At 38.3% G+C, this 19,880-nt stretch overlaps 1 protein-coding gene across 7 annotated transcripts in view; it reads left to right on the plus strand.

The window, feature by feature from the left end:
- Positions 1–305: 305 nt before the first annotated feature.
- EXOC6B (exocyst complex component 6B) overlaps positions 306–19,880 on the plus strand; it is a 676,922-nt gene continuing 657,347 nt past the window's right edge. For all 7 annotated transcript variants that reach the window (XM_055243157.2, XM_055243158.2, XM_055243160.2 and 4 more), the window contains exon 1: positions 306–544. In XM_055243157.2, the coding sequence (XP_055099132.1) occupies positions 432–544 (113 nt within the window). In that variant the 5' untranslated portion in view covers positions 306–431. The remainder of the gene's footprint in view (positions 545–19,880) is intronic.

Raw genomic sequence — 19,880 nt, forward strand, 5'->3', positions numbered from 1 at the left:
AGGCCTCTGTCAGACATTAAGTTAGACTTTATTATTCGCGCCGACGGAGGCTTTGCACTTTGTGGCAAAGGTGGTAAACAAGAATTTGTAGGTTTAGTGCCACTGCCTGACTTGATCATCACTGTTTACGCAGTGTCGTTAACTGTTTTTAGCTTACAGTTGGCTTTCAACAAGTATTTGCGGATTCAATGTATGAATGAACGGAATCCAACCTAGCATTTCCCAGAGAACTACAAATCCCAGCGGACATTGCGCAGAACGCCGACGGACGCGGTGACGCAAGGGGGCGTGTCGAGCCTGAGGGAGGGGTCGGCCTGCGGGTAGCCAGAGGCTGGGGTGGCTGTGGAGCCTGTGGTGGGAGCGGGATTGTGGGGCAGAGAAAAGGTGAGCCGAGCCGACGGAGGGGACGCGCTGCGGGTCGCCCCCAGTCTATGGAGCGGGGTAAAATGGCGGAGGCGGAGAGCCTGGAGACAGCGGCAGAGCACGAGCGGATTCTGCGAGAGATCGAGAGCACTGACACGGCCTGCATCGGGCCCACGCTCAGGTACCCCGGGTGCCGGGACCACCGAGGGGCGGGAACGGGCGGGACGGGGGAGGCTCCTCTGGGTCGGGCCTCCGGCCGGCTGTCCGCAGGTCCGGCGCCGGCCCCTCCCTTCGGAGAGACCCTGCATCCCGGGCGAGGCGGGTCTCCCTTCGCAGCCCCGACGCGGGGTCCCTTCCCGGCGCCCTACAGCCCAGTGACTCAGGAGGCTCCTGCTGCCTCCCTCGGGGCAGGAGCAGCCTTCGTTCTCCCTCCGAGGCTGGTCTGGCGCTGGGGAACGAGAGGGCGCCCGACAGAAGGTGGTGGCTCCCGGCAGATCTTCCCCCTGGGGACATCACCCTTCTCCCTCCGTCTCCAACTCCGTCCTGCCCTAGACAGGAGTCCTGCTCTTCAGACAACACAGAATTTCACTCCATGGTCTGGTGCTCGAAATCAAAGTCTTGCCTCAGAATCACAGCCACTTCTCAGAAACCATTCCCTGGAAATCCTAGGCCTGGATGGAAGTTCCCCCAACCCGCGCCCCTCTTCTGGGAGCCGCTGCTCCTTTATCCCTGCCTCCCTGTTACGAGGACGACCCTCGCCCACGGTGCAGCCTCCTCATCGCTGGGGAAAATTGACCCTGCTGCCGCCCCCCAGTTATCATTTTATCATTTTTTTGCACGCACATCTCCATTTTATTTGGAGATGTCAAAAGAGATCCCGACTTACCTCAACTTATTTAACAAATTTAGGTAGCACTTGTTACATAAAGTCCAAGACGTCGTATAAAGTGATTTACAAATGAAACTTATTTAAGCCACAAAACAACCGTATTAGGTAGGTTCTATTACTCTCCTTTTACAGATGGGGCACAGATAGGTTAAGTGACTTGACCAAGGTCACAGAGAAAATAAAGTGGGGGACTCAGATTCCTACTCGGATAGCCTGGACCCAGACACTTAACCACTGTTCTGCCTCAGCTGGGGATTACCGGCTACCCGTACTTCCTGTTGATAATTACTCACTAAGCCCAGTTTTGAACTACTTTCCCCCTTCCCCTCATGTTACTGGTGTCCTAGAACGAACTCATCCTTATCCCTTACTGTTATGCATTCTGATCATGCAGCCAATACATAGATACCTATCCTACCCTTCTTGCACAGTCTTGGGTCACTGCCCCTCCCATCAGGAAAGTTATTACTCACTGCTTGCGTTTTCTTGGGGTGAGTTGACTCAGGAAAGACTAATTGGAGGGCAGGCTGGAAACTACTCCTCCTCTCCACTTGCACAGCTTCCTTCTCCAGGACACATTGTTGGCACATTTCTGCCAGTACCACCCCTGGTCATAACTATCCTTAGTAGTTTGCCTTTTGTCTCTTTATTTATTAAAAGTAATGGCAAAAACCGCAATTACTTTTGCACCAACCTAATATTCATTTATTGAGACGGGGTCTCCTTTTGTCTCCTAGGCTGCAGTGCAGTGATGTGATTGTAGCTCACTGCAGCCTTGACCTCCTGAGTTCAGATCATCCCACCTAAGCCTCCTGAGTAGCTGGGACTACAGCTGTGCACCACCACCACACCTGGCTAAGTTTTAAACTTTTTGTAGAGATGGGATTTTGCCATGTTGCCCAGGCTGGTCTCAAACTTTTGGGGTCAAATGATCCTCCCACCCCAGCCTCCCAAAGTGTTGGGATTACAGGCATGAGCCACCGTGCCTGGCCCCTTTGTTCTTAAAGTGACTTTTAGCTCCCTTTTTGGGACCAGTTCTTCCACACAGTTGCCTGTCTCTCCACCAACCCCCATTGCCTTATGATCAGGACCATTGTGCTTTTCTCAATTCCCATTTTCTTCAGCTCTTAAGGGTCAATGATCCTACACACATTTTCGTCTACACTTCAAATCATCTCTAGATTACTTATAATACCTAATATAGTGTAAATATCATGTAAATATATGTTATACTGTATTGTTTAGGTAATAATGACAAGACAAATGTCTGTAGCAAGTTTAGTGCAGATGCAACCATCCTTTTTTTTTTTTTTTGGGTGGGGGCAGGGTCTCACTCTGTTGCTCAGGCTAGAGTGCAGTGGCACAATCAGTGCAATCACTGCACACTGCAGCCTCGACCTCCTGGTGATTCTCCCACCTCAGCCTCCTGAGTAGCTGGGACTACAGGCGTGCGCCACCACACCTGGCTAATTTTATATTTTATATAGAGATGGGGTTTCATCATGTTGCCCAGGCTGGTCTTGAATTTCTGGGTTCAAGCAATCCACCTGCTTTAGCCTCCTAAAGTGCTGGGATTACAGGCGTTAGCCACTGCACCCGGCCACTGTCCTTTTTTTGTTTTTTCTTAAAACTTTGATTTGAGAGGTTGGTTGAACCTGCAGATACAGAGGGTCAACTGTATATATATTACAGTTTAAATATAAGTTACCCAGTCTCCCTAAAACTTGTTTCATTGTTATTACTGAGTTTTTTCCACTGAAAAGTGGGGTTTTGTGTAGGTAGATGGATTAAGAGATCTTTTGCCCTAAGGGGACACTGTAAAAAAAGAAAGTTTGAGACTCGTTACCAGTTTTACTTGCTTTTCTTGACTTCCTGTATGATTATTATGGGCTTATCATTTTTGGTCTCAACTTTTTTTTTTTTTTAGCAGATTACACTAAATGTTACTATCAGACCCAGGGTTCATTTACTTGAATATCCTATAATACAAGTAGTACCCACTGTCTTTGTCTTTAGTCTAGCTGTCCCTACCCATATTCACAGGGGATGATCTCACCTTTTTTCCTTGTCCCGTTCAGAGGCAGCAGCATGCACAGACTTGATGTTTCAGATCCCATGCCTTACTTGGGATGTGCCTCTATTGTCATTATCTCCTGTTTTTCATCACTATCATTAAACAGGTTTGATTAAGGCAGTAGCTCTCTTGCCTTAACTACTCTCAATTGTAAATCTCGTACTTTTCCTCTTCATAGTATGTCTTTCCTGTTTCTTCATCTTTTGAGGTAACATTGTAAAGGCACCAGATTCTTAACTGTTCCTGAGATAGGTTTTCTAGCTGAAGAGAAACTAACGAACAGAGAAAGTAAATTGAGAGCAGATGTTAGATTAGTATATCCATCCCTAAAATACCTGCTCTTAAAAAAAAATCCACTTGGCTATATTGCCTAACCAGACTCTTTCCTTTGCCAGCTATTACTTGTGTATCATTACTTGCTTTCTTTCTTTGCTATGATACTGGATTATTTTTTCCAGTCTTACTCCTTTTTGTTTGAGGAGTCACAGTGGCTTGACTTTTTCATTATATTACTATTATTATTTTGGCTTTGAGCTGTACATGCAATGTTGGTAGATTCCCATATATCATAAGGGTGTACCACCTCTTCTTTTTCATTGTAATTCTGAAAGGCCCAAGCATATCCACACATAAAGAGGGTGTTGCCTAGCAAACTCTTTTGGGAAAGTAGCTATCTCTCCCTTTGTCTTTACCTTAAAAATTATTTTGTTATCTGTGAGTCCTAATTTTGGAAAGAGGCCTATAAGATGTTAAAGCCTGCCTGTCCTGTTTTTAAAATAATGTTCATTCCTGCTTTGTGTTATAAATACTAAAATTCTGATGACAAATCATTTATGAACAATAGCTCCCTGTTTTCATTTTTCAAATCTCATCCCTATATCTCTACTTTTCCTTTATATCACTTACTCAGTAGAAGTCATTTCTTCACTTTGTACTCTGGGTAATAGCAATTAACATTCAGTCTAATTGTTGTTTAAGATTTTGTTTTCAAACTTAAAATTTAATAGTGAAATATATTGCCATTAAAAAAACAACTATATTGAGATATAATTCATGTATCATACAATTTACCCATTTAAAGTGTACAATTAAATGGTTTTGGGTATGTATATTCACAGAGTTGTGCAGCAATCACCACAACCTAATTTTAGAAAATTTTCATTACTCAAAAAGAAACCCTGTACCCATTAGCGGTCTCTTCATTCTGTTCCCTCTCTCTCCCTAGGCAATCACTACTTTTCTTTATGGGTTTGGCTGTTCTGGACATCTGGACATTTTGTATAAATGGAATCAAACAATATGTGTTTTTTGGTAACTGAGTGTTTTTAAGGTTCATCTATGTGGTAGCATGCATGTATCAGTACTTAATTTCTTTTTATCGATGAATAATATTCCATTGTGTGGATGTACCACATTTTATTTGTTCATCAGTTGATGGACATTTAGGTTGTTTCCATTTTGGGACTGTGGAACAATGCTGCCATGGCCATTTGTGTACTAGTTTTTGTATAGACATATGTTTTCATTTTTGTTGAGTATGTACCTAGGAGCGGAATTTCTAGGTTGTAAGGTAACTCTATGTTTAACATTATGAGGAACTGCTAGACTGTTTTTCCAAAGTGCATGCGCCATTTTACATTCCTATAGCAATGTATCAGGGTTCCAATTTTTCCACATCCTTGTCAACACTTGTTATCATCTTTTTTACTTTGCCATCCTTGTGGGTGTGAAGTTGCATTTCATTGTAGTTTTGATTTGCATTCCCGTAATAGCTGTTCTTTTCATGTGCTTATTGGTCATTGTTTATCCTTTTTGGATCCTTTGCCCATTTTTAAATTGGGTTATTTGCTTTTTTTTTTTTTTTTTTTGGTCGAGTTGTAGGAGTTCTCTGTGTATTCTGAATATGTCCTGTTATCAGATATATGATTTGTAATACTATATCCTATTCTGTGATTTGTCTTTTCCATTTTTTGATATCTTTCATGTTCTTAGCTTTTGCTGCACAAAAGTTTTTAATTTAAATTAAGTCCAGTTATCATTTTTTTTCTTATTTTGTTTCATGCTTTTGATGTTGTATTTAGGAAACTTTTGTGTAATGCATGATCATGAAGATTTGCTCCTATGTTTTTTCTAAGTGTTATATAATTTTATCTTTTACATTTAGATCTGTGATTCATTTTGAGTTAATTTTTGTTTACGATGTAAGGAAGAGTGTCCAGTTTCATTCTTTGGCATGTAGATAATCCAGTTGTTCCAACACCATTTGTTGACTGCTATCTTTTTTTTTTTTTTAAAAAAAACCCAGATTCCTGGTTGATTTATTTTGAATTCCTTATCATGATTTATGTTCCTTATTTGTGGCAGAAATGTAACATTGAAAACCCTGTTATTGAGTTTATGTGATTTTTGCTAGCTAGCCTAACTTCCTTCATTTAGTATTCTCACCCAGGGAAGTTTGCTCTAGTTTTCAGTGAAAGTTTTTCTCTTTTTAGCTCAATTCCTGTATCATAAGAATGATTTGATTGCTATATTTGATCTTGGTAAAGAACTTTAGGGACTGATTATTGTCTTCTGGAATTATTTTGTGTTATACTACCCAGTCTTATGTAACATAAAGTATATAATGATACAGTGTTACCTTTTTTACAGTTAAAACAGTATGTTAACATATGGAATTTGGAAACTAGATTAAAAATTACTTATAATTCTATAACACAACTGCTGTTGTTTTGGTGCTTTTCCTTCTAGAACTTTGCCTTATATATTTTATTGTTACAAAGCTTTACTTATGGGTGTAGGAATAATTTTCTGTCTTGCTTTTTTAAGTTGTTTGTTTATAAAGCTAGCTCTTACAAGAAACAAATTGAGGGGGATATTTTCAAAAGGCTGTTTTATTTAAGGTCATTTGATAATTAAATATGGGGATGTGGCATCCACTTACTACTTCTGTGCCTTTGACCACATGGCTCTTATTTTTCTATCCAGCACCCCCTCCCATTAATTCATTTTTACAGAGATCAGTTAATCATAGTCCTTGGTTCGTGACACTTTCTCATTATAGGTCCATGGCTCTCTTTAATAAATTAAATCAATTTATTTTTATAAGAAACTTACCATCCAAGTGGGCAATTTTTTCTCATCTCAAAAGTGATGAGAAAAATGAAGATAAAGCATCCATCATGGTACAATGCAAGGTACCAAGCTAGGACTACTGCCTAGCAGGTACCATGAATGATGCTTTCTCTCTCTCTCTCTCTTTTTTCTTTTCATACTCTTCCTCCAATGTAGATGGGGTGCCATAGTACCTGCTAGGCATTGGTCACTCAAGTATGAGTCATCTTCCACCTTTACCCTTGGGTTTGCTATGTGGACTTAAGTGTTTCTATTTTTTGAGTTTTGTTAGTTTAGTGGTTAGCGTATTTTTTTTTGTTTCCTTTTCCTGCTCCCACATATCTAAGGGATATAATACTTATCAATAGTCAATCCTGGGAGGGGTTATTTTGGGATGGAGCAGAGAATGGAGGATGAGATAGGAAATAAATATATAAAAGCCTTTCAGGTGATTGTGATATACTCCGTCCTTGACAATAACTGAGGGGAAGAACATTCCCATTGCTCATGCTTATTTTTTAATAGTAGTGCCCTTTTAAAAATAACATTTTTATATTTTAATTATAAATGTAATAGAATGACTTAAGAAACAGACAACAACAAATAATTCTATTACCTTTCCACCACTTTTATATTTTTACATTTCCTTTTAACTTTTTTCATATGCATTTTATTATATTAAATATTAGATGATTATTATGTGTCTTGCTTTTTCAGTTAACATGTTATATACAGGTTTATACATTATAATGATGTCACTTTAGTGGCTTTATTAATGAATTGGTTCATTCATATATTCATTCAATATTGAGCAATGTCTATGTGCCAGATACTCTTCCAGGCTCTGGGGTACAGCAGGCAGCAATATAGACAAGCCCCTATCCTTATAGAGCTTACAGAGTCCGGAGTGGGCACTTACAGAATAAATGAATAAATATATAATGTAATGCTATTTAGGGATTAATGTTACATAATGACTGGGTTATTGCTTTCAATTAGGGGGTTAGGAAAGGTAGCTTTGGCAAAGGTTTGAATAGAGTGAAGCAACAAGCCATATGGCTCTCTGTGAGGGAAATACCTTCCATACAAAGGGGACAGTAAGTGCCAAGGCCCTCAGGCAAAGGATAATGGTGGGAAGTGGTGGTAAGAAGGTAGTCAGAGTCCAGGTCATGTAGACTAAGAAAGAGACTTTGATTTTATTCTAGGTGTTATGGAAAGGTACAGGAGAGTTTTTATTCTGAGCATTATGGGAAAGTACAGGAGAGTTTTGAGCAGGAAAGTGACATGTGGTCACTTAGATTAAACAAGGAATGTGGCCAGGTACAGTGGCTCATGCCTGCCATCTCTGCACTTTGGGAGGCCAAGGAGGGCAGATCACTTGAGGCCAGGAGTTCAAGACCAGCCTGGCCAACATGGTGAAACCCTGTCTGTACTAAAAATACAAAAATGGCCTGGCACGGTGGCTCACGCCTGTCATTCCAGAACTTTGGGAGGCCGAGGCGGGCGGATCACGAGGTCAGGAGATCGAGACCATCCTGGCTAACAGGGTGAAACCCCGTCTCTACTAAAAATATAAAAAAAAAATTAGCTGGGCCTGGTGGTGGGCACCTGTAGTCGCAGCTACTTGGGAGGCTGAGGCAGGAGAATGATGTGAACCCGGGAGGCGGAGCTTGCAGCGAGCCGAGATCCCGCCACTGCCCTCGAGCCTGGGAGACAGTGCGAGACTTGTCTCAAAAGAAAACAAAACAAAACAAAACAAAAATTAGCCTGGAGTGGTGGCGGGCGCCTGTAATCCCAGCTACTCAGGAGGCTAAGGCAGGAGAATCACTTGAACCCAGGAGGTAGAGGTTGCAGTGAGTGGAGATCACACCACTGCACTCCAGCCTGGGCGACAGAGCGAGACTCTGTCTCAAAAACAAGACAACAACAACAAACAAACAAGGAATGTTCTGGCTGCTGTGTGGCGACAGAGTAAGAGAAGAAACAGGGTAACAAGTTAGGGGATGTTTGCAGTCATAAGAGGCAAGAGATGGTTATGGCATGCGATGTGGTAATAGGGAGGAGGTGATGAGAAGTAGCTGGATTTAGAATATGTTTTGAAGGTAGTGCCAAAACGATGGATTAGTTACGGGAATTAAAGAGAGGATCAAGGATGATTCCAAGGCTCTTGGCCTAAGCAATCAGATGATGGTGATGCCAATTATTGGGATAGGGAACAATGAAGGGAGGAACTTTACTTTTCTTGGAATAACTTATTACAACCTGACATATTTATTTTTGATTGTCTACCCTGTTAGAATGTCTGTTCAAGGAGGGAAGGGATTTTGTTTCTTTTGTTTGCTGCTGTATCCTGGGAACCCAAAGGGTGCCTGGCATATAGTTGGTGCTCAGTAAATATTTGTTGAATGAATAGAAGAATTAAAAAATTATATCACCAACTGTTAATTATCTGGGAATTAATTAACTGATTTGCAGATTAACTGTCTTAAAAATATGACTTCCTTTTGAGAGAAAATAAAACTAATGAAAATTTCAAAAGCCTCTACATATCAGAAATGTTTTTTATAACTACATATAACTTTATAGTTCTTCTTTCTCTTCATCAGTTAAAAGTGTAATCTAAAATAATTTAAAAAAAGCCTGTCATTCCTCAGTGTTCTTTGTAGTGTTGTCAAAAGTTTGCAAGTTTAAGAATAGTAACTCTAATAATGAAAGCATTATGATCTGAGTGCATGTTATATAAATAAAGCTTTTTTAGCAAAAAGTTGAAATTGTACATTTGGGTAAAAAGGGGTGGATAATGTTAAATAAGTTCATTACAATATGGAATAGGAGAATAAATTTTTTTGTGGTTTGATAAAGAGAAATTTGTTTTTAAAAAATGTCCTCATTGAGTTATCAAGCAAACTGGAAAAATGAAAAAATTGTGAAGAATCTGTGGCTAATAAGACAATGTTGATTTGGTTCAATTAGCTAGCAATGGGCTCTGTCTTTGATTTTGTTTCAGTTAAATAGACAAAAATTTTCATTGAAGCTCTTCCAGTGGAGGTTATGCTGATTTGTTATCTGATTGATTAGATTCACACCACAGAAAAATTAGTAGCCATAGAGAGAAATTAAGTGGGAGTGTAGCATTTGCTAAGTATTCCTGAATTAAATTTCAAGAGTTTATTAGTTATCATCAGATCAAATATGTAATTCTGAGGAATCTGAGCTCCTGGAAATCTTATCTACTGTAATTTTGAAAATAAAAAATGATATGGGTAAATTATCTTGTGTGGGTTTGAAATATTTTATTTAAAAAGTGGAAAGAAAAGGATATGAACCATAGATCTAACAAATATTTTTTGTCTCATTCCTTCTACTTCCCTATTTTATTCGTTTGTTGTTTATTCTTCCGTTGCTTTCTTATGCAAATAGGAACATATATTATCTTATTTTCTCCTTTTTACAAAATAAATAGTGTTATTGTATAGACTTCTGCAGCTTAGTTTTTTAGTTATACATGTATTTTGGAGATTTGTCCATATCCGTCTACAGAGGTTTTCCTTATTTTTTTTAAATAGCTACATAGTATTCCATTATGTAAATATACCATGGTTTATTAAACTAGTTCTCTGTTTCTGGATATTTGGATTATTTCCAGCCTTTTGCCAGAAAAAATAATGCAAGAAGGGATAGCCTTGAATATTGGTCATTTTTTATTGCACATTTCTTTTTTTATTTGTTTTGTTTTTGAGACAGAGTCTTGCTGTCTCCCAGAGTGGAGTACAGTGGCGCAATCTCTGCTTACTGCAACCTCCGCCTCCCAGGCTCAAGCGATTCTCCTGCCTCACCCTGGCGAGTAGCTGGGATTACAGGTGGCCATCACCACGCCCGGCTGATTTTTGTATTTTTAGTAGAGAAGGGGTTTCACCATGTTGGCCAGGCTGGTTTTGAGCTCCTGACCTCAAATGATCCGACCGCCTCGGCCTCCAAAAGTGCTAGGATTACAGGCCTGAGCCACTGCGCTCGGCCTATTGTACATTTCATACTGTATCTATAGGATAGATTCCCAGAAGTAAGATTGCTAAGTAAAATGATGAATGTATCTGGAATTTGGTAGATATTACCCACTTTAGAAGCTATACCATTTTGTTCTCCCTCTAGCAGTCTATGAGATTGCTCATTTCTTTATAGGTCTTTCAATAAAGTTCTCCATAGCTTTTCAACAACCCAAAGACTTTTGGGCTTTTGTCAATATGATAAGTGATAAATAGTGTTTCAGTGTAGTTTTTATTTTTCTTTTTCTTATTGTGAGTGAGGCTGAAAATCTCACAATAATATGTTTAAGGGCTTTTGTGTATGTCTTTTGCTTATTTTTCTATAAGGGGGATATTTTCTTTTTTCTTTTTTTTTTTGAAACAGGGTCTCTCCCTCTCTTGTCCTGGCTAGAGTGCAGTGGGGCAGTTTTGGCTCACTGCAACCTCCACCTCCTTGGCTCAAGCGATCCTCTCACCTTAGCCTCCTGAGTAGCTGGGACTACAGGTGCGTGACACCACGTCCAGCTAATTTTTTGTATTTTTGTTTGAGACGGGGTTTCACCGTGTTGTCCAGGCTGCTGTCGAACTCCTGGGCTCAAGCCATCCGCCTGCCTCGCCTCCCAAAGTGCTAGGATTACAGGCGGGAGCCACCGTACCCGGCCCGGATTTTTTTCTTTTTGATATTTGGGCGCCCAGGGTAAAAAACCTTTGATGGTTATATGTTGCTTAAATGCATGACGAGTATGTACAGTGGAATTAGTTGTGATTGGTAAATACACCATTGTTTTTAAGAAATGAAAGATTCAAACCTGCCTCTTTATTATTTTAGTCATAAAGAGGTATCAGTAAACAAAGACATTTTATTTTATTTTATTTTTTTTGAGGCGGAGTCTCGCTCTGTCTCCCAGGCTGGAGTGCAGTGGCGCGATCTCGGCTCACTGCAAGCTCCGCCTCCCGGATTCACGCCATTCTCCTGCCTCAGCCTCCCGAGTAGCTGGGACTACTGGTGCCCGCCACCACACCTGGCTAATTTTTTGTATTTTTAGTAAAGACAGGGTTTCACCGTGTTAGCTAGGATGGTCTCGATCTCCTGACCTCGTGATCCACCCGCTTCGGCCTCCCAAAGTGCTGGGATCACAGGCGTGAGCCACCGTGCCCAGCAGAATTATAATTTTTTTAAAAAATTGAGATCTGTTAACTCCCAAGAGGACAATGATTTGATGAGACAAATTTAAGCATGTAATATAAATTGCATACCTGCAAACCTGTTAGAGCTTTAAAATATACATTACCCAGTGAAACATTTAAGGGAGCAAGAACCATCACAACTCAACAAACTTAATTTGATTTATGATAATACATATGGACTGGGACTCTGTTAAAACACCTACCTGTCATTCATTCTTGAAGATCATCATATTGACATGCACTTTGAACTTGCATGAATTTACCGTCAGTTACTACTGTGGTTTGATAATTGATTAACTATTACATAAAAGCAAAAACAAAAGCAATGACAACAATAATGAACTTCTTTTATAATAGTTCTATCATTTCAGTATTTAGACACTTCCAGTGTTTAGAACTCTAAATAAATGTTCTATTGTACGTTAGATACATGATGAAGGCCATTTGCCAAAAGTGATGATTTGGATTAAAATATAGGCTCTCTTTCATTATATAGTTTTTGATTAAAAAGCTGTGGAGGAACACAGACTTTCAATTTGACCTTGTTTTCACAGGCCTGGAACATGACAAATTCTGTGACTCACGCATATCTTTTGGTACTATGATATTGTGTAGTGGCATACTGACATCTTGTTGCACATTCCAGCCAAGTCTTTTTCTTCTTATTGTTCTCAACATCTCGGTTTTCAAAACTTGCTTCTTTATGTTTTTTCCCTTTGCAAATTGTGCCTTTGTTTCTTTGCTCCTCTTTGTGCTTGACTTTGTATCTCCCTACCACTTCCTGTAACTTAGAATTTTAAAACACACATTGTCCAGTGAAATATCTAAACGAGCAAGAATCATCACAGTGCAAACCAATTTCCACTTCCTGGGGAAGCTCTGGTGCTAATAAACAATGAAATTCTAAAGATATTCATATGAAATGTGGTCTTATCAAGCAATATGAGTGAAGAAAAACAGCAGACATTGGGCTGGACTAAATTATGCTATGCAAATTTTTGGTACGGAGTTTGATTTAAGGAAAGTCGTATTTATGGAACACATTTTTTAAAAAGGAAAAAAATAATGGAGCTAGCCAAGTATTTTGTTTTTGGTCAGGTAAAGGAGTTCCTTGACATTTGTAAGGAAGAGGTATACAATGATCTTTTGGCATTGGAGTAGCAAAAATAAGAGGAAAGTGAAATGAGAAAAGCTCTTGAAACCCCAAGAAAAATAGATTATTAGAGGCATTTTAAATGATAAATGTGGATTTGATGGTATACTTTGTTATTTGATTTTTAAAATTTGGCTGGGTGTGGTAGGTAGCTCACACCTGTAATCCCAGCACTTTGGAAGGCTGAGCAGGACGATCACTTGAGCCCAGGAGTTTGAGACCAGCCTAGGCAATATTACGAGACTCTGGCCTCTACAGAAAACAAAAATTAGCTGGGCATTGTGGCATGCACTATAATGCCAACTAACTAGGGAGGCTGAGGTGGGAGGATCACCTGAGCCCAGGAGGTTGAGGCTGCAGTGAGCCAATGTCATGCCACTGTACTCTAGCCTGTGTGACAGAGTGGCACCCTGTCTCTGAAATAAAGAAGTAAGTACAATTAGACTTTTGAGATAATTATAGAATTCACATGCAGTTGTAAGAAATAATAGAGATCCCCTTTATTCTAGATACTAGTCTATTGTTGGATATGTGGTTTGCAAATATATTTTTCCCACTCTGTAGCTTGTTTTTTTATCCTCTTAAAAGGGTCTTTTGCAGATCAAAAGTTTTTTTAATTTTGAGGAAGTCCAGCTTATCAATTTTTCCTTGTATGGAGCAGGCCACCATCTTTATTAGTGTAGCTATATATAATATCCTGATACTGGTAGACTGATTCTTCTTTATGTTTAATCTTTATCAGAATATTTTAATCTTGTTTTATCAAAATGGTTTTAGCTAACGTTTCTTTGCCTTTTTATATAAATTTTTCTATAAATTTTTATTTATTTATTTTTTAGAGATGGGGGTCTCCCCCCAGTCACCCAGGTTGGAGTGCGGTGGTGCAATCTTAGCTCACTGCAGCCTCTAACTCTTGGCTCAAGCTATTCTTCCACCTCAGCCTCCCTAGTAGCTGGAATTACACACACAAGCCACAGTGCCCGGCCACCTTATATGTTTTTAGAATAATCTTTTCTATATCATCAAAAAAGTCTTGCTGAGATTTTGATAGAATTTGCATTAAATCTATATGTCAATTTGAGGAGAATTGACATCTTTACTAATGAGTCTTCCAATCCACAAACATTGTATGTATTTCCATTTATTGAGATCTCTTTTGATTTCTTTCAGCATTGTATTTAGCATACAAGGTTGGCACATATTTTGTTAGATTTATCTGCAAGTAATTCATTTTCTTTTTTAAGTGATTTTAAATGTTATTGTATTTTTAATTTCAGTGTCTGTGTCTTCATTTTCTATTATATAGAAATGCAATTCATCTTTGTATGTTTACCTTGTATCTTTGTGATCTTCCTGGACTCATTTGTTAGTCTAGGAGTTTTTGTATAGATTCCTTGGAATTTTCTATGTAAACAGTAGTGTTATCTGCAAATGGAGAGAGTTTTAGTTATTCTTTTCCAATTTTTATGTCTTTTATTTCCTTATTTCACTGGCTAGAACATCTAGGACTATGCTAAGACTGGTAAAAGTGGATATCTTTGCCTTTTTCCTGATCTTAGAGGGAAAGCATTCAGTCTTTTCTCATTAAGTATCATGTTAGCTTTAGGTTTTTTTGTGGATGCTGTTTCTCAATTTGAGGAAATTTTCCTCTATTCCTATTTTCTGAGAGTTTTTATTGTGAAAGAGTGAATTTTGTTATGATGCATGCATCATTTTATATGATCATGTGATTTAAAATATTTAGTCTGGTGAAATTGTTTTGAACATTGAATGAACCTTGCCTCTTTGGAATAAACCTTACTTGGTCATTGTATACACTTCTTTTTATTTATCTCTGAGTTCTATTTGCTGATATATTGTTAAAGATTTTTGATCTATACTTATGAGAGATATTGGTCTATAATTTTATTTATTTTTATTGTCTTATATCTGGTTTTGATAGAGTAATAGTAGCTTCTTAAAATGAATTGAGAAGTAGCGCCTCACTCCTCATCTATTTTCTGGAAGAGATTTTAGAATTCATGCTAATTCTGCTTCAAATATTTTGTAGAATTCTTCAATGAAGCCTTCTAGGCTTGGAGATTTTAAATTGCAAATTCAATTGACTATGTAAATTACTATGTCATATTGGTGAGTTGTAGTCTGTATTTTTTGAGGAATTGGTTTATTTCATCTAAGTTGTTAAATTTATTGTGCCTTTTTTTTTTTTTTTTAAGCAGAGTCTTGAGTCTTGTTCTGTCACCCAGCTGGAGTGCAGTGGCACGATCTCAGCTCACTGCAACCTCCGCCTCCCAGGCTCAAGAGATTCTCATGCGTTAGCCTCATGAGTAGCTGGGATTACAGGTGTGCACCACACCTGGCTAAATTTTTGGATTTTTAGTAGAGATAGGCTGGTGTCAAACTCCTGGCATCAAGTGATCCTCCCACTTAGGACTCCCAAAGTGCTGGGATTACAGGCCTGAGCCACCCCACCCGGTCTATTGTGTTGTTTTTTTTTTTGATATGAGGTTGCTCAGACTAGAGTGCGGTGATGTAATCTCGGTTCACTGGAACCTTCACCTCCTAAGTGATCCTCTCACCTCATCCTCCTGAGTAGCTGGAACTACAGGTGAGTGTCACCATGCCACCACTTTTTGTACTTTTTGTCAGGGTTTTGCCATGTCACCCAGCCTGGTCTTGAACTCCTGGACTCAAGTGATCTGCCAACCTCAGCCTTCCAAAGTGCTACTACGCCTGGCCTATTGTTTTCTTTTATTATTGTTTACTGATGTATGGTGATATTCCCTTGTTCATTCTTTATATTGGTATTGTGTCATCTTTTTTGATTTGCTACATATTTGTCAATTTTATGGTTTCAAAAAACCAAACTTTATTTGATTTTCTCCGTTGTTTTTCTGTTTTAAATTTTATTGATGTCTGTCCTTATTTTATTATTTCTGTCCTGCTGCTTACTTTGGGTTATTTTACTTTTTTCTTCCTAGGTTCTTGTGGCATAGGAGCATAGATTATTGATTTGAGATTTGTCCTCCTTTCTAATGTATACATTTAAGGTGTTAAATATATACATTTTTCTTCTATCATTGCTTTACCTGTATCCCATCAGTTTTGATATGATGTATTTTCATTTTCATACACTTCACTGTATTTTTATTTATTTATTTATTTTAGAGACAAGGTCTCGCTTTCTCACTCAGGCTGGACTCAAAGAATCATTGTGTCTTAGCTGCTTGAGTAGCTGGGAATATAGGCGTGCACCACCACAGCCAGCTAATTTCAAATTGTTTTTTGTAGAGATGGGAATCTCACCATCTTGCCCAGGCTTCATAAAATTTCCCTTTAGGCTCCTATTTGATCCATGAATTATTTAAAAGAGTGTTGTTTAGGTTCCAAGTGTTTGGACATTTGCTATCTTTCTGTTATTGATTTCTAGTTTGATTTCATTATGGTTGGAGAACATACTGTGTATGATTTCAGTTCTTTTAAATTTGTTAAAGTTTGTCTTATGGCCTTGGATATGCCTTTTCTTGGTATATGTTCTGTGGCTGCTTGAAAATAGTGTGTGTTCAACTGCTGTTGGGTGTTGTGTTTTATAAATATTGAGTAAATCTCATTGGTTAATGGTGTTATCTGTTGATTTATGATTTTCTTTCTAGACAGAAACAATTGATTAGTTCTATCAATTGTTGAGAGAGGGGTGGTGAAGTCCCTATGTATAATTGTGGAATTATCTATTTCTTATTTCAGATTTATCCATTTTGCTTCACATATTTAGTAGCTCTGTCGTTTGGTACATACACGTTTAGTATTGCTATGTCTTCTTGGTGTCATCTTTTTTGATTTGCTAAATATTTGTCAATTTTACCTCTTCAAAAAACCCAAACTTTGTTTATTTGATTTTCTCTGTTGTTTTTCTGTTTTAAATTTTATTGACGTCTGTCCTTATTTTATTATTTCCTTCCTGCCATTTACTTTGGGTTATTTTACATTCTTGGTGGGTTGATCATTTCATTGTAAAATGACCTTCTCTGTTTTTGATAATTTTCTTTGTTCTGAAGTCTACTTTATTTGATGATAATATAGGCATTCCTGCTTTGCTTTGATCAATGTTTGGATGATATGTCATTTTCCATCCTTTCATTTTGAACCTGGCTGTATCATTATATTTGAAATGAATTTCCTATCAACAGCATATACTTGTATTGTTTTATAAAATCCACTTTGTCGATCTCTATCTTTTCATTGGTGTATTTAAACCATTTACATTTAATGTAATTATTTATATCCTAAGGCTTAAGCTTGAAGTTTTATTTTTTGTTTATTCTTTCCTTTTTTGTTTCTGTTTTCTTTTTCATGCCTTCCTCTGTGTTATACTTGAACATTTATTTTGAACTCCATTTTGGTTTGTTTGTTGTGCTGCTGCTGCTGTTGTTGTTGTTGTTGTTGTTGTTGTTGTTGAGACAGAGTCTCACTCTGTCACCCAGGCTGTAGTGCAGTGGTGTATTCATGGCTCACTGCATCCTTGACCTCCCAGGCTCAAGTGATCATCTCACCTCAGCCTCCTGAGTAGCTGCGACTATACCACACCTAGCTAATACTTTAATTTTTATCTTTTATAGAGGCAGGGTTTTGCCATGTTGCCCAGGTTGGTCATGAACTCCTGGGCTGGAGGAATTCTGCCTCCGCCTCCCAAAGTGTTGGAATTACAGGCATGAACCACTGCACTCAGGTGTGTTTTTTGAGATAGGATCTTGCTCTGTTGCCCAGCTGGACTGTAGTGGTGTGATCTTGGCTCACTGCTGCCCCAATATCCTGGGTTCCAGTGATCTTCCCACCTTAGCTTCCCAAGTAGCTGGGACCACAGATGTGTACCACTATGTCTAGCATTTAAAAAAATCAATTAATTAATTAATTTGTTTATTTGTTGTAGAGACTGGACCTCATTATGTTACCCAGGCTGGTCTTGAACTTCTGGGCTCAAGCCATCCTCCTGCCTTGGCCTCACAAAGTGTTAGGATTACAGATATGAGCCACCATGCTTGCCCTCTGTTGTGTTTTTGAGTGTACTTTTTAGTATAGGTTTGTGTGTGTGTGATTTCTCTAGATGCCACATTATTTATATGTAACTTATAGTCTACTAGTGTCATTTTACCAGTTTGAATGAAACTTTGCCTTCCTTTGTGTCTCTTTACATCATCCACTGTTTACAATTGTGTTAAATATTTCCTACACAAACATTAGTATCATATCAGACTGTGTTATAATTTTTCTTTCTAGTGTCATACCTAGTTTGGAAAACTCAGGAGAAGTGAAGCCTATTGTCTTTACCTATAGTTTTTCTTACTGTGTTCTTTTTTCCTTTTTGATGTTCCAGGATTTCTGTTTCATTGTTGTTGTTAAATCATTTCTTTTCTGGTTAGAGAACTTACTGTAGCCATAGTAGGTGTTATACTTATGGGCTATAGGAGATGTTTTGACACAGACATGCAATGTGTAATAATCACATCATGGAAAATGGGGTATCCATCCCCTCAAGCGTTTATTCTTTGTGTTACAGACAATCCAGTTATAATCTTTTAGTTAATTTTTAAAATGTACAGTTAAATTATTATTGACTATAGTCATGCTGTTGTGCTATTAAATACTAGGTCTTATTTATTCTTTTGATTTTTTTTTTTGTACTCATTAACTATCTTTACTTCTCCTCTGAACCATCCTATTGCCCTTCCCAGCCTCTGGTAACCATCCTTCTACTCTCTATCTGCATTAGTTCAATTGTTTTGACTTTTAGATCCCGCAAATAAATGACCTCCAGTTGTAACCATGTTATTGCAAATGACAGGATCTCTTTCTTTTTAGTGGCTGAATAGTACTCCATTGTATATAAGTACCACATTTTCATTATCCATTCATCTGTTGATGGACACTTAGGTTGCTTTTAAATCTTGGCTATTGTGAATGCTGCCACAATAAACATGGGAGTTTGGTTCCATAAACTCATATGGAACCAAAAAGGAGCCTGAATAGCAAAAGCAAACCTAAGCGGAAAGAACAAAGCTGGAGGCATCACATTATCTGACTTCAAACTATACTACAGGGATTCAGTAACCAAAATGGCATGGTACTGGTACCAAAACAGGCACACAGACAAATGGAACAGACTAGAGAGCCAAGAAATAAAGTCACACACCTAAAACCATCTGATCTTTGACAAAATCAACAAAAACAAGCAATGGGGAAAGCACTCCCCATTTAATAAACGGTGCTGGGGTAACTGGTTAACCATATGCGGAAGACTGAAACTGAACTCCTTCCTTATACCATATACAAAAATCAAGTCAAGATGGGTTAAAGACTTAACTGTAAAATGTAAAGCTATGAAAACTCTGGAAGAGAACCTAGGAAATACCGTTCTGGACACAGGCACGGCCAAAGATTTCATGATGAAGACACCAAAGCAATTGCAATGAAAACAAAACTTGACAAATAAGACCTAATTAAATTAAATAGTTTCTGTGCATCGAAAGAAAACTATCAAATAAGAAAGCAGACAATGTATAGAATGGGAGAAAATATTTGGAAACTATGCATCTGACAAAGGTCTAATATCCAGCCTATAAGAACTTAAAGTAACAAGCAAAAAACAAAACCCCATTCAAAAGTGGGCAAAGGCCATGAACACTTTTCAAAAGAAGACACACACACAGCCAACAAGCATATGAAAAAAAAGCTCAGCATCACTAATCATTGGAGAAATGTGAATCAAAACCACAATGACGTACCATCTCACGCTACTCAGATTGGCTGTTACTAAAAAGTCAGAAAATGATAGATGCTGGTGAGGTTGCAGAGAAAAGAGAATGCTTATACACTGCTGGTGGGAAAGTAAATTAGATCAGCCACTGTGGAAAGTAGTTTGGAGATTTATCAAAGAAATTAAAACAGAGCTAACATTTGATCCAGCAATCCCATTACTGGGTATATACCTAAAGGAAAATAAATCGTTCTTCCAAAAAGACACAGGCACTTTTATATTTATCGCATCACCATTTACAATAGCAAAGACATAGAATCAACCTGGTC

This window comes from Symphalangus syndactylus, chromosome 14, assembly GCF_028878055.3.
Source record: "Symphalangus syndactylus isolate Jambi chromosome 14, NHGRI_mSymSyn1-v2.1_pri, whole genome shotgun sequence".
NCBI classification, from domain to species: domain Eukaryota; kingdom Metazoa; phylum Chordata; class Mammalia; order Primates; family Hylobatidae; genus Symphalangus; species Symphalangus syndactylus.